This window comes from Centruroides vittatus, unplaced genomic scaffold, assembly GCF_030686945.1.
Source record: "Centruroides vittatus isolate TY-2023 unplaced genomic scaffold, ASM3068694v2 contig_1033, whole genome shotgun sequence".
In the NCBI taxonomy this organism is placed as follows: Eukaryota; Metazoa; Arthropoda; class Arachnida; order Scorpiones; family Buthidae; genus Centruroides; species Centruroides vittatus.
Window position 1 is genome coordinate 1,116,351 of NW_027120671.1, and position 14,976 is coordinate 1,131,326.

At 26.2% G+C, this 14,976-nt stretch overlaps 1 protein-coding gene across 3 annotated transcripts in view; it reads right to left on the reverse strand.

Moving 5' to 3' along the window:
• Cul3 (cullin 3) overlaps positions 1-14,976 on the reverse strand; it is an 82,282-nt gene that overhangs the window by 13,822 nt on the left and 53,484 nt on the right. For all 3 annotated transcript variants that reach the window (XM_067262521.1, XM_067262529.1, XM_067262535.1), the window contains 8 exons: positions 13,628-13,741; positions 11,947-12,107; positions 10,400-10,514; positions 7,216-7,395; positions 6,751-6,799; positions 3,814-3,962; positions 3,540-3,716; positions 955-1,125 (listed from right to left, as the gene is read on the reverse strand). In XM_067262521.1, the coding sequence (XP_067118622.1) occupies positions 955-1,125; positions 3,540-3,716; positions 3,814-3,962; positions 6,751-6,799; positions 7,216-7,395; positions 10,400-10,514; positions 11,947-12,107; positions 13,628-13,741 (1,116 nt within the window). The remainder of the gene's footprint in view (positions 1-954; positions 1,126-3,539; positions 3,717-3,813; positions 3,963-6,750; positions 6,800-7,215; positions 7,396-10,399; positions 10,515-11,946; positions 12,108-13,627; positions 13,742-14,976) is intronic.

Consider the following 14,976-nt stretch of genomic DNA (forward strand, 5'->3'; position numbering starts at 1 on the left):
TCAAAAGAATATAATACATTTATATGATAATCTTGAAATTCAATGCCAATAATCAAATTCAATATTAGTACTCGATAAAACTGAGATAAGCAAAACAAAATTTTCTCAGAAGTATGGAGAGAAATTTATGTATAACATTGTAAAGTGAATCATTAAAATAGAAATGATTAGAACTTTCAAATACATACAGCTATTTATTTTATAATGTAAAGAAAAATTTTTTTATAAGAAGAGTTCTATTTTAATAATAACTAATAAATATACAATTTACAGTCAAACCTGTTTTTATGCGGTGGATAGGGACCGCATAAAATAAAAAAAAATCGCACGAAACTTCACGAGTGGCTATAAAAAATAGTTTTCGCAACACAATTAAAAAAATATTTTTTTTATGCGGTTAATAGGGGCCGCATAAAAAAAAGTCTCACATAGAAAATAACTCAAAACCGTACGAAATAGAATTTATTGACAACAGATGTCAGTACTTGACTGCATCGTCTTGTCTATCGTCTGTTTTACATATTTTTGTCCAGGTGGTGTTTTGTTGACTTAAAAAATAAATTATTTCATTTTTCGCATATTCATGCAATAATATTACTATAATAAGTTCATTTATTCTATAATAAGTTTATTTAGCTATAATAAGTCAACATGAGACATGACAAATCGCACGAGACTAGTTGCCAACTATACCGCACAAAAAAAAGACTGCATAAAAACAGGTTTGACTGTATATTATTTAAAATAGATACTACATTTACCATCTTCCTCCTGCTAAAATAAAGAGCTATAGTGTTAAATTAATTAATTACAGAAGTTTGCTTTAAATTTTAAGGAGGACTTTAAAAGTTATTTGCTGATAACCATTGTCCATCATGATAAGTGTCTAAGAATGGACTTGGTCACTACAAGATTAAAATTACAAAAAACCTATTAATAATTTAAATGACTTACCTTTAGTTTTGATATCATGTTTTTTTCGGAATCATCAGACACGCTTTTGTTTAATAAAAGACGCTTTGCTAAATGTTGTTTGTAATATCGTTCAAAAACATCTTTTTCTTGTAGATATCTGAACAAAACCATTGTTTTATCTAAAACATGTTCTATTTCTTGTTCAGTCATCTGTAAATATATTTAATGTATATCAATATCAATTCTATAATTTTTCTCAAATTTCATAATTTTGTATTTTTGAAAATATAATTTAAAACTTTTAGATATTTTTATATATAAGAAAATTTTTTATAATAATTTAGAATGAATTAATACTCAATTTTACAATACAATTTTTTATTCATGTGTGCTCTTCAAGAATTTAATGTCATGCATATATCACAATCACATTGCATCATTTAAGATATGATGTATACAAATCGATAAATCCCATAATAATTAGATATTATTATTACTTTTACATAACTTAATAAATAATAATGTTTGATTCAATAAGAAGATTAGTATAATTTCATGTCACATTTATCATCATTTTATATAGTTTAGTGATAAAAATTACCATAACAGAGAAAAAATGTCAAGTTATATTCCAATCAAAAATATAAATTATCACTAAATAAATGTAAGAAAAAACATGCAGCAATCACTGCTGTAAAAAAAAATTGAAACCTGAAAATCAAGCAATCAGAACCATGTATTACATGAGATCAAAACTTGAAGTTAAAAAAATAATTTTAAGAATAAAATAAATTTTTCAGTAAAAATCATTAAATGATTACGAAAACAATGAATATTATTATTACAGCAGTATAATGGTGTAATGCTATACGAAATAATGAAAAAAAACCACAGAAATGTATCAAGTATGGGGCATTTAAAGCATTCCAGAAAATTACTGCAATAGTCAAAAAATATATTTAATGGGGAAAAATAAAAATTTGTTTGATAAGGAAGTTTTTCACTTAAAAGATAAATAAAACAAACTACAAAGAATAACAGAAAATAAAAAGATGCTATTAAACTTATATTTTTAATTTATTTTATTTTGCAACAAAATTTTAATGTTTTTATTAAGAGAAGAATTATTCATTGTTGTTTGGGTGCTCTTCCCCTTTGCAGTAGGAAGTTACAGCAACACCAAATTAATTATGTTTTCTGATGTTTTTGCATAAATTTTTCATTTTTTATTTGGATCATTATTCAAAATTCTGCCAAAAGAGAACTTTTTAAAAATATGTATAAAAAAGTCCAAATTGTGCAGTGCCAAAAAGTAGAATGATAGTGAGATAGTAAGGAGTGAGCAGCTGGCCTGACTGCAAGTTTTTCCCAATCTAAATTGACAACATGTTGCCAGCAGTGTAAGTACTGTATATTTTTGCTTTCAAGTTTTTAACCACTAAATAAATTATGTGCAGGTATAAATTTCTCTGCACTGTTCAAAATGCACATGCAGCTTTTTTATTAAAATAAGTATATAACATAAGTTAACAGTATATGTATACTGTAGTTCATTTAAAACCTCTGAATAGTTTTTTTATATAGTATAGAGGACTATTTTGGATTATTCATGTTTTCCACACATATCCATGTACTAATTAGCAAAGATAATCAGAAGTTTGGTGTACTTTGAAAAATCATACAAAATTGACAAGTTTCCAGCTGCAAATGATTAATTTAGTATGAAAATGAGATTCCTATTTCAATTTCTTATTTATTTTCAAATATACAATAACACCATTCTACTTAACTTCTTATGAATCACCCCCCCAAAAAAAAACACAACTTACAAATTAAAAAGTTTATAGTTTTTGTTATTATTTTGTTATGTTGTTGTTATTATTATTATTAAGAGAAAAATACAATGATAAATAGATTAATTGTAAGTAATATAAGAAAGATTTACTGTTATAAATGTGAATAAGAATATTGTAATTACCTCTGTAACAAGACTTGCCTTAAATATTAATAAAGTATTATTATCAGCAAAAATATCTTATAATAATAATAATTATTATTATTATAAGATATTTTTGCTTAAATATAAATTATAGAAATGTAATTCAAATATAACACTTTTCTTGATAAATTATAAGCCTAAAGATTTTTCTGAAAAATAAGTACTCAAGTAATAAGTCTAAATATTTTAACCTATTAATGTCATTATATTTATTTTGCTTTCATAAAGAAATCTCCATCAATTGGTTTAATTTATATTTCAATATTTTTTCGTTTGATATCTAACTTTATCTACATTCACAACTGTTATCACAACTAAGTTTGTCTCATTTTTGTTTCAAATCATTTTTTAACTGAGAGTAGATTTTATGAACAGTGTTAAGTGAAGGAGTTTTCAAAAGTAAATCCAGTCAGTTACTTCTTCATTCTTATGATTTTTCATAACATTCCTTTCACAGCAAATTTTTCATTTTAGGTAAATTAATCATTCAATGTAATGCTAAATTAATACTTTAAATAATATATATAGCAGAAATATTTATTAAGTAAATTCAAACTGTTAGTATAATAAAATAGAATAATAAATTCTAAATTAATAAAATGCATTAAAAAAGTTATGTACTTACACCTTTGACTCCTTTCTTTAACTTATCATCAATAAATAATGACAAATATTCTGGCGATTTTGGATTCAAATTTAAAAAATATTCAAAATCACTAGCAATCATTTGTTTAAAATATCTATCAGAATTAAATGAATGATATAAAAAATGATCAAATCTATCTTTCAGATCCAATAGACTCTAAAAATAAAAAATAAAGTTGTATTAATTTAAGAATACTATTGCTGCTGTTACTTTTTTCTGTACACATTTAAGAAATGATTTATTTATCATATACCTGGACAAATGATAATGCATCTCCTTTACCACCTTCATCTTCAGTAACTAAAGCTTTTCCTTGTTCTCTAAGATATGAACTTACACATTCAGCCATTGTTTTTAAACCATCATCTACTCTACTAAATAGTTTATACATGCAGGCTAAATCTGTAAAATAATTAGTTATTATGTTAATTATACGATATTTAAAATCTTATTCAATCAAATTAAAAATCAATAAAAAAAATTATCTAGAATAAAAGGTTTAGGGAGTTATTTTGCTTCATTATTGGAATAGCTATATGATTTTATACTATAAAGATAGGTTTTATGTCATTAAGAGATATAATAAATATTTTAAATTATGTTTTATAAACTGTTGTGCTACTAGCTACAATAATAAATAAACAACAACTGGATGAATGAGTAGCTAAGGTTGCTACCTTAGCTACTCATTCAATCTCAGGTCTACCACCTTGGGAGACCTGAGATTGAATCCAAACAAGTCAAAAAAACCTAGAAATTTTTCAGGGATGGTTCATCTGGATATTTTGGGTCCCATCCTTCACCACCTAGCCACTCCACTGTGGGCATGGCAATACCCTTAATGAGTTTGCTTAAAAGAGGCCTTCTTAGTGATCATAGGGCAGAAGGAGCAAAAAAAAATTCTGATGCAATTTCTTTCCTTTTTAGATAACTATTATTTGATTAATTACGAATAATTTTTTGATATTAAGAAAAATTAACTTTTGTTAGTTAATAGATAAAAATTTTAATAAATATTAATAACATTTATATAACATGATATTATCATATTTATAATAAACAGGAAAAACATAACTCTAAAGAAGTAAAATCTTTTTCAAAATTTATTGCTACATTGTTATATCTATCAGCTATTCATTATTACATTGAATAAAGATAAAGTATAGTGTCAGTATAAATTATTTTAGTAATGAGAGAAATAACTTTAAAAATACAGTAAATGCCTGAAGCACAAATTTCTATAAATTTTTCATTATATTTGATACAAATATATAAATATATAATATTATGTTATTAAATTGTTTAAATCAAATGATTATTATTCTATGAAATTTTAAGTACAATTCAAAAAATAATGATTTCTTATATTTGATAACATTATTAGATAGTTTTGAATAAAATAAATTTATTAATTAAATACCACCAAAAATAAAAAAAGTGTAAGATTGACTGACTTAAATTTAATAAAACTAACAGTATTTAAATTTTCTCATATTTAGGATTCCTACTTTTGTTTTAAATTCTATGACTTTTCCTGACCCTCAATCTGTTACAGTATGGCAAATTGACAAAATAAAACAGAATTTAACTTACTATGCACATATGCTATTCTCTAACTTTTTAATTAGCTTTTTTTCTAATTAACAGTTATTTATATTTTTTATAATTGCCAAATTATTAAAACTAAAAATAAAATGTTTTATTAAATTGAAGTAATTTATTCTGTTATTAATCCATAACCATAAATCTACATGGCTTTGAAAAAAAAAGCAATTATTTATTTATTATTAACAAATCCTGTAAAATGTATATTTTTGTATGTGGATTAATTAAATTTATCTCTTAATAAATTTCCTGAGCTTTATAAAATATTAATAAACTGGAAAAGAAAATCAAATTTTTTGTTACGCAATCAAAATTATTAAAATGAAAAATTATAAATAATACCATTTAAATTAAAATTATTTATCATTTTTTGTACTTGTAACTTTTTGGAGGAATTTTGTATATGCTCGGGAGAAATTTTGAGCTTATGAAAATGGGTGCAGAATATTTTCAAAGTTGTATTGCACAACATTATTTCTTGCTGCCTACAGATGACTACATTTAGTCAAGCATATTGTCAGCAAAAAAATCAACAAGGTGGCCAAGGAGGCAAATTCTATGAATTTCCAAAACTTTTTCCAAACACTAATGAAAATCCCTGATTTTTCTTGACTTTCCAGGTGTGTAAGAACCCCATGTATTCCTTAATATACAGTAGATACTCACTGATTCAAACCAATCAGGGAAAAGCCTAATCCAATTTAGCAAAGGTTTTTACTCAAATGCATATTTTATGATTCAAAAAGTATACTTTATTAAAAGTTAAATTTTATTGTCCACTTTAAATGAACAAATACAGTGCTTTGTTAAAATTTTACAATGCAAAGGCAGTAATAACACTGTTCTTGTCACTGTAAACATTTACTCATCTTAGTCTATAAAATAAGAATAAGATGCACTCAAAAAACAAAAATTGATTCTTATGACTTAAGGTGCCTTTTTATAGATTACGTCACACAAAAATATATTATTATTTTAACTGAATTTTCTGCACATCAATATAAAAACTAATAGAAAAATGAAATGTTCACATAATGTATAATGTTATGCATTACACTATATTTCATGAAAATATATTCTTTAATATGAGTAATAAATTGCATAACAAAAAACTTTACAATAAATGTTTCTTATAAGAAAAACAATAAATTTTTATTATAAACATAAAACAAAACACTTACATTAGAAAAATAATATGTTCTTATACAGCTAATTGATTAACAGTGAATGTCATGTTAATATATAGATGTATTGCTTTATTTAAGAATAGAAGATTTAAATTCTTTTGATAGTTGGATTATATTCATAAAATTTGAATGTTAAAATTAAAACAATATAAATAAATTTTATATAAGAGGAGTAAATATAAATATTAGTTACATTATTTTCCAAATTAATTTCTTTACTCAACTATTTAATTTGTTAAATATTAAAACTAGTAAGATTTTAAATGTTTTAAACACACTTAAAACATTTTAAATTTCATTAAAAATACATGCTATATATTATGAAATTCATGCAATTTTAAATTTTATTATTGTGCATAGCAGATATTTAAACTTTAATATTTTTATAATGAATTTACCTTCAGTCTTCTGATTTTTAAGCATATGGACAACTCCTGAATTCTCCATCTAAATTTTTGTAATTAATTTCAATTAAAAGTAAATAAAATTATATTATTAATTAAAAATAGTATTTTATAATATAATTTCTAATAAGTTCATTCTAACATTCATTAGTTACTTGCAATAATAACTTAGATTTTATACAAGAATACACAAGCAATTCTAAAAAAAAAAAATTAACATTTTAATGACCTATTTAAGAATTCATTTTTATTTTTTTAACATTAAACATATTCAACTGTACTACCAAAGTGAATTCAATTTTGATGACGAAACATAACAAATTATTGGATTACATTTGGTAAGTGATCTTCCTAAGATTTTCATTTAAAATTATAAGAAATCAATAACAAAGACCAAATTTAATTAAAACTGAAGCTGAAACTGGACAATTAAATTTAAGACAGCCAACATATATTTACCTCTACAACTGTTTTCATATGTTTACTAATCAGTTCTTCTTCTACTACTTCAACAATTCTTTTTTCCGTTGTTTCACCTAAATAATGTTTAGCACGTTCTGCTTCTTCATGTATTCTTTGTTCAACCTTTTTTATATATACGGATGCACTATTTTCTGCTAAAAATTTTTGACTTTCCATCTAAAACAATAAGTATGATCAATTAATCTTTAAATTTACAATATAGAGAAAAGGAAACAAGTGTTTTAATTATTTCTATCCAGAAATCTATTTTTCTATATCTATATTTATCCAAATATATTCACATTTTTACAGGATTATACAGGATAAGCTTTGTAACTCTCAAAAGCCATAAATATTTCTATTTAACTTCATCTTTCTTTTCAATATGTTGCTACAAAGCATAAATAATGATTTATTTTATCATGCTAATTCTGGCACTATTTCTGGATGTCATGTTCTGTACTTAGAATGTCTTGATTTCACAAAACACAGACTGGTAAAAGTGCAAAATATTCAAAAACAGACCTCTCTTAATATACCAATAATTTACCAATGGTATACAAATTTGTTTGAAATATAATGTAGTGTGAGGTATGTAAAAACAATCACTTGACTTAAAGTGAAAAATTAAAATTGTCCAAGGAAAAAACAAGCTTTGCAACTTAATGCAGCATAAATTTTGAATTTAATATCAAATAAAATATAGTGTAGAATGTTGAGATGCCCTTATCTCAGATTATAAAATACAACTTGAAAAAATATAACTTAATATATTATAAACACATTTTATATTTATATACAGGATGTCTAGCATAGAAGTTTAATAAAGGAAGAGAGTGTAAATTAAAAACTTAACATAATTTAATGAAAAAGTTGTTTTCTAGTACAAAAATTCTGGAAGACTTTTTACACTTAAACACAATTCAATAATTGTGCCAACAATGGCTTAGCCAAATGCTCAACTTATATTCCTCTTCAGCCATGTATTCAAAAGCATGAGATTTGACATTGGTGATAGCCTGACAGATTCTGTTTCAGATCATTCAAGTTACATACAGATAAATGATACACTTGATTATTCACAAAATCCCACAGTCCAGTGGAATAAGAACCAATCTACCATCTGAAAAATTCCATTCAGAAGTTGTTTTATCTAAACTGAAAAATGGGGAGGAGTCATATCATATTGAAAAATGGTTCCAGGGGGAAGTTGAGAAATGACATAAGTTGCAGCTTGTCAAAATAACTTGTTCTATTCACTGAGGCTTATCACCTGGTTCTTCATTAACATGCACCTATTTTGCCATTCTGCACATCTGCTAGTAATCATACCAAGGTATGGCATTTTTCACAAATGGCAACAAATGTCAATATAAAACAAATGCTGATTTCCAGTCCAATACAAATTTTTCTTTCATTAAACATTTAGACAAAGGTATTAGAGTATGTAGATAAGAACAAATGTGCATTTCATTTGTCCATAAAAAGTTAATACAATATGGAAAGTAAAGAAATAAAAATCCTTATGTACATATGGAACAAATATCTGATAGCCTTAAGTGACTACTTTTTTGTACTATATGTTCAGTTAAAATATATGGTCATTATAATATACAAAGAAAATGAAAAATCTTTTTCCCCTTTGAGAAAATTACATTCCATGTTCACAATAACAAAGATACTATAAAAAAAACTATAAAATGTTTCAACAAGATGATGGTCCCTCTTCACACCATTCAGATGATGAGGAGGGACCATCTGAATTGTTTTCTAGATCATTGGATCGATCATAGTGATATAACTATATGATCACCTCACACTCTTCAGATTTAATCTCATTATATTTCCTTCTACGGGACTTTAAAATACAGCGATCTCTCAGTTATACGACTCTAAAGGAACCAATGATAAAAGTTGTGTAAGTGAGAGAGTTGTACAAAAGAGAGATTAGACAACTTGAATGAAAAATGTTAAAAATATAACTGTAATTACCCCTTTCAGTTAAAAGCATTATTTCTTTTAAATTCAAAATACAAAGTTAAATCTGTCAATGTTGCTACCTATGCCATCCAGAAATTAATAAGCATATCCAAGTTTTGCTGCAAAAGTGGCCTGCGGGGCCAAAGTACAGTACTTTATTTTTCCTTGTTAAAATCTCCACACGGCAGAAACTGGAAGAATGTAAATTTTGGAAATTTTTTTGGCCACCCATAGGTTACTTTGACATAGTTAGATAGAATACATGTCAGAGAAAGTCAATTTGTCAAAATTTGAAAAATATGCATGTAAATAATTGTAGCCTGACACAAAATTCATACCAAAATTATTAGTCAACAGTTTTAGGGGAATGCAACAATAGTCTAGACATAGATGACAATGGTCACTAAAGGGTTACGACATTATCACTTTATCTAAACATATAGCCAGCAGCCACTCTCTAAAAACAGATATTATATCCAGTATGATAATACTCTCTGCTTTCTTAATTTCCTGGGTACCAGTTTGACCTATTGCAAAGTGACCTTACTCTGTTCTTGTGATTGACAATCACAACAGTAATCAGACCAGAGGAAAAAATACATTAGTCTGAAACATTTGTAGGGGTGTAGAATTGAGTGTGTCATTTAACTGAGAGATTTTAGACATTAACTCCCATAGGCTTCAGCCAAAACCAGTGAAAAACATCTCATAACTGAGAGTCACTTAAATGAGAGGTATATAAGTGAAAGATCACTATATGTCAGTGGTTCCCAACTGGTGTTCCGTAAGCATCTCCCAAGTGTTCCGCAGATTTAGTCGCAAATTGGAAAGTGTACAATCGTATTCAAGCCGCCGAATATCAAAAAATTAAAATCATAAAATTTTCATAAACTTAAATATATATGTACGACTTGTACTTATGGAGTGTACTACTGTTTCGAATAAGATAAAGGCAACAAATTTACATTGATATAAATTCAAATAACATTATATTAAAAACTATAATGTTATTTGAACTCGTCCCATTTACAGATAATTATAACAAATAAATTAATCAATTTTTAAAAATTAATATTTCATTTAAACTATTTAAAAAATATTAAGTGACAAATAATTACATTAAATTGATAATATTAATTGTTACAGAAAAAAATAATTTCATTGTTAATTCAATTAATCTAAAAAAATATCTTAAATTTACTCTGTAAAATTCAGCAGACTGTGCTAAAAAAGGCCTTTCATAATCTTCATCATATACTGCATTTGAGTCTATTCCTAGAATTATGAGCATTTGACAAGCATTTTTAATCGCAAGTCTGTAAAAAAAGAAGAGAGGGGAAAAACTTTAAGAATCAAAATTATAACTTAAATTAATAAAATTAAATATATTTATAAACCCCATTACAACTCAATTCATTATTTGCAATATTACAGAAAACCATTTTGATCAAAAATAATTTAATCAAATTAACAAATACATTTTATTTTTATATCCTAATTATTTTAAGTTCAGTTAAATTTAATTTTACACAGTTTTGATGAAAGTATTATTAAATTTTATAGTAACTATAATTTAGTAGTAAAAATATAATAAATAATACAGTAGAGCGTCGATAAGTGGAACGTCGGTAAGTGGAATGGCCGGAAAGTGGAACGATTTTCAGTCAGACTGTGTCGTGCTGAATCGAACGTTTTTGATACTAAATTTACTTCTAATGTATAATTTTCATGTTTTTTATATTCTTTAATATATTTATTTTGTTTGTACAAAATGAAGAATAGCCTTACGATAGCCTCGATGATTATTATAAAAATTTTCGTTAGGCTTAAAAGCGATGAAAATTCAACACGAAGCGACATGCAACGGAGAAAAATTCAACAGGAAGCTATACGCAACAAAGAAAAATTTGAACATTGGACAGGTTAATATATTTTTTCGTACAAAGTCGAAAAGTGGAACAAATCACTAACTGGAAGGACCCCAGTCCCCAATTGGTTCCACTTATCGACGCTCTACTGTATTTTATATTAGCAAAATATAAAATTATACATTTTATTTGATATTTTCATTGTTTGTAATATATAATATATACAATAAATAAAAAATTAATAGTGCATAAATTAGTAGATATTTATTTTCTTAAATAAAAATTAAAGTTTAACCATAAAATTTATTAACTGTCAAAATAATAATAATCCATAATTTTAGACAGAAAAACCATCCTAAGTCCATACAGTGAGGTCCTTAATTTTCTTAAGGATCCACTATAAGGGCTTGGGATGACTTTTCTTTCAATTACTTTCATTTTTTAAAAATATTTTCTTAGCAGTTTCCATTTTAATGTATGTAATTTAGATTAAACAACTGATATAAAATATAGCTATAAACCTTTATTTTAGTCATTTAAAATGAATATAGCATTTCATTAATTTATTTAAACTTACATAAGTTTGTTTTAAAAACTCTAAATAATATGCATTTGGAAAAGCAGATTATTTTTAGTATTAACTGCACCTGACGTCTACTCATTTTATATTAGCCAAATATTTTATTACTTTATCTTTATTTAATTTATTAATTACCCTTTATTAGTCAAATCATTTACTTGAAAAATAATTGGAGATACAGACTAAGTACAGTTAATAATTTTTATTAATATAGATAAAGACTGATTAATGTTTTGAGCTGTTGTTAGTTATATTCTTCTTAATATACAATTTATTTTTAATATTCTATATAAATTTTACCTATCTACTACTTCTCCTCTTCTTTCTCTCATTACCATATCTAACAAAGTTTCACGTAAGTGGTCTCTAATACATCCATAGCGGACAACTTGATCTCGAAAAATTATCAAACCCAAATTATACACATTATCTACATTATTCTGTTGAACATATACACGATCCTGAAAATAGAAATAAAGGCTGTAAATTTTTTTCCCATGTTTTTCTATACAAACAAATAAAGATATAATACTAAAAATTATAAATATATTCAATCTCTTATATATATACAGTATAAATTTATCCATCTACAATTTGTAAAAAGTTATGTAAATTAGTATGATATCACTAATGGACATAAAAGTTTATTGTAATGCTTTTAACACTTTAGGTGCCATAATTCTGTGGACTGATCTTTGTTGACCATTTTTAAAATCTTGCATGTCTGAAAACAAATAACTTTATAGTTTTTATGACTAGTCTATTATAGTGGATGGAATCGCCCAGGCGCGATTCCCGCTGTTTGTAAGATAACGGAAACTTTCGTAATTCAAAATCATAGCTGTTATGGAAGAACCATTAGAGAAAATCCATTGGGAAAGCCGTTGTGGTTTGAATCGACGATTGGCTGTCGGAGAATGGCTGTTGGCCGGACTTTATGAAGACATCGAACCTGATTGGCGGAGAATTTGAACATCGGCTACTATATAATAAGCAGTTTTCGGCGGGAAAAGGATCTCTCTTTGGGACCTTGCTGAAACCTGGTGTAAGTGGACTCCCGTTGGACTATCAGAAACTTTTCCTGACTCAGAGGTGTTGCGAGTACTAAGTCTGTTAGCGGAGGTCGTAAGGTGTCCTTCCAACAAACTTGTACGGAACATAGTCGGTCGTAACTTAGATTAGTGTATTGTGAATACCTAGTTGTAAACGTTATTTTGTATTTATTTTGTATGTTTGTTTTGTCAATATAAACGTTGTGTTTTGTCAACCCGACTGGTTATTTTGAACATTACTGCTATATTAAAGATCATTTTTCCCCATTTAATTTGATATATAATAAGTATTTGTTGATACAGATTTGATTGTTCATAATATAAATATAATGTATACAAATGCAAAAACCAATTTTTTAGCCTTTATTTATAATTGTGCCATTTGAAAAATGTGTGCTTGATTTTGATTGGATAATTGTTTATCATCAGTCTATTTATTGTTTTCTGTCCTTTGACAAAGATATATGATGAGGTAGGCAATGAAATTTTAGTATGTTTCATTTATATGCACTCCAGTAAATATGCAAATTTGCACACTATAAAAAAGTGCATTAATCTGCAATAATTTGATCTTCATATTTATTTGTATTTAAATTTTAAAGAACTAAACATTCAATTATTTAATAATAGTAATAACGTCAATGAACAATAATGGTGGAAAAACATTTTGTTGTGAAAAAATTTAACAAAAGTCACAAAACTGCAATACCAATTTCAAATTTCAATCTTAAAATTTTGTCAATAGATAGAGCTAGGGGTATATTGCTGAGTCAAAAGTCATTCCCATATCTCACACCAGAAAGTGTTAAGTTAGTTGATCAAAGTCAATAAACATGTCTATGAAATATTTATATATGTATCTTTTTTGACTATGATTTTCCATTTTAAATTACACTGTAGGGTCTTTTAAATTTAAAAGAAATACTTACCATATACATTAAAATATCTCTAATCATTACCATACTAGTTTGATGATCGTTCCACGCTTGGTTCAATGTTTGTAAAAAATTGTTATGTAAGGCAGCTAAGACATCTGCTCGAACCTATAAGAAAAACAAAAAAATATTATGTATTTAGTTCATATGAATTATTTATTGCATGTTTTATAATCTTTTTATCATAATCAACACAGATGGGATAAGTTTTATCCAGCAAACATTCAAAACTATATTTAAACTGTTCTGGGTTGTGTTCTGGGAATTTCATTTTTCATTTAATTGCAATATTTTAACAGATCTTTTATCATCTGCATTTAATATGTCATCTATTCTCCTACCTGTACTATTTCTACAGATGTGAAAATTGTGGTAAAAACATCTTTTTCAGTCAGTTTCTCAATCATGTGAAGAATAAATGTAAGGAATACTGTCACATGTTCTATGGCATATGATATTTTAAGTGCTTTTATTTAACTTACTTTGTATGATGTCCTCAAATCTTGCAACTCAAATTTCATCCACTTCTAATTACATTAGAAGGCTGAAACTTTGACTATAATATGTATATGTAATATGAATCTACAAATTCTTTTCTTTAAAATAATTGAATTTACAACTTTGCTTTATATTTTGAGTGTAGCAGTAGAAAATGTAGGTTATTGGTATTTTCATATCATAAAAGAGAGAGAGGGATAGATTGCCTTTTTTTATTTACTTATTTTTGCACTTATTTAGATTCCCAACTGCTCTGCACTTAGCATCTCCACATTAGCATATCAATTTTCCAAATAATTTTACAGATATTTTTTAATTTTATACATTGCTCATGATTTCACTAGCTTTTTTTCTTGTCTTGGTTCTATGTTTCTACAGTTTTACTTTTGGTTCTATTATTTTTCATACAGAGATGCAATGGATGAATGTCATATTTCAACAAAGATGACAATGAAATGCTGCCTGATATTTCAGATATGAAAGACAAAGAGGATCAGAACATCTGGATATAGAATGTAGTCATCTTTCCACTACAGATGAAAGTAACAAGTGGTGAATCATCTGGAATTATATGGAAAAAGACCCTGTATCTAAACAGTATTCTTCTGCCCCACTCCAAATATGTTGCACTGAAAAGTGCAATATTCTCATACAAACTTCCACGCACAACAATGCTGCACGTAAGTGTTTAAGAGAGGAGACTTGAACAATCAGAGAGAAGAGGTCTAGGAATGCCTATAGTAGTGAATGTAATAGTCTGTTTACAAGAAATTAGTGAATAAAATCAAATTAATAATCAGGATTTCCCTGGGAATGTGACAAAGTAATTTAAATATGGGTTGCAA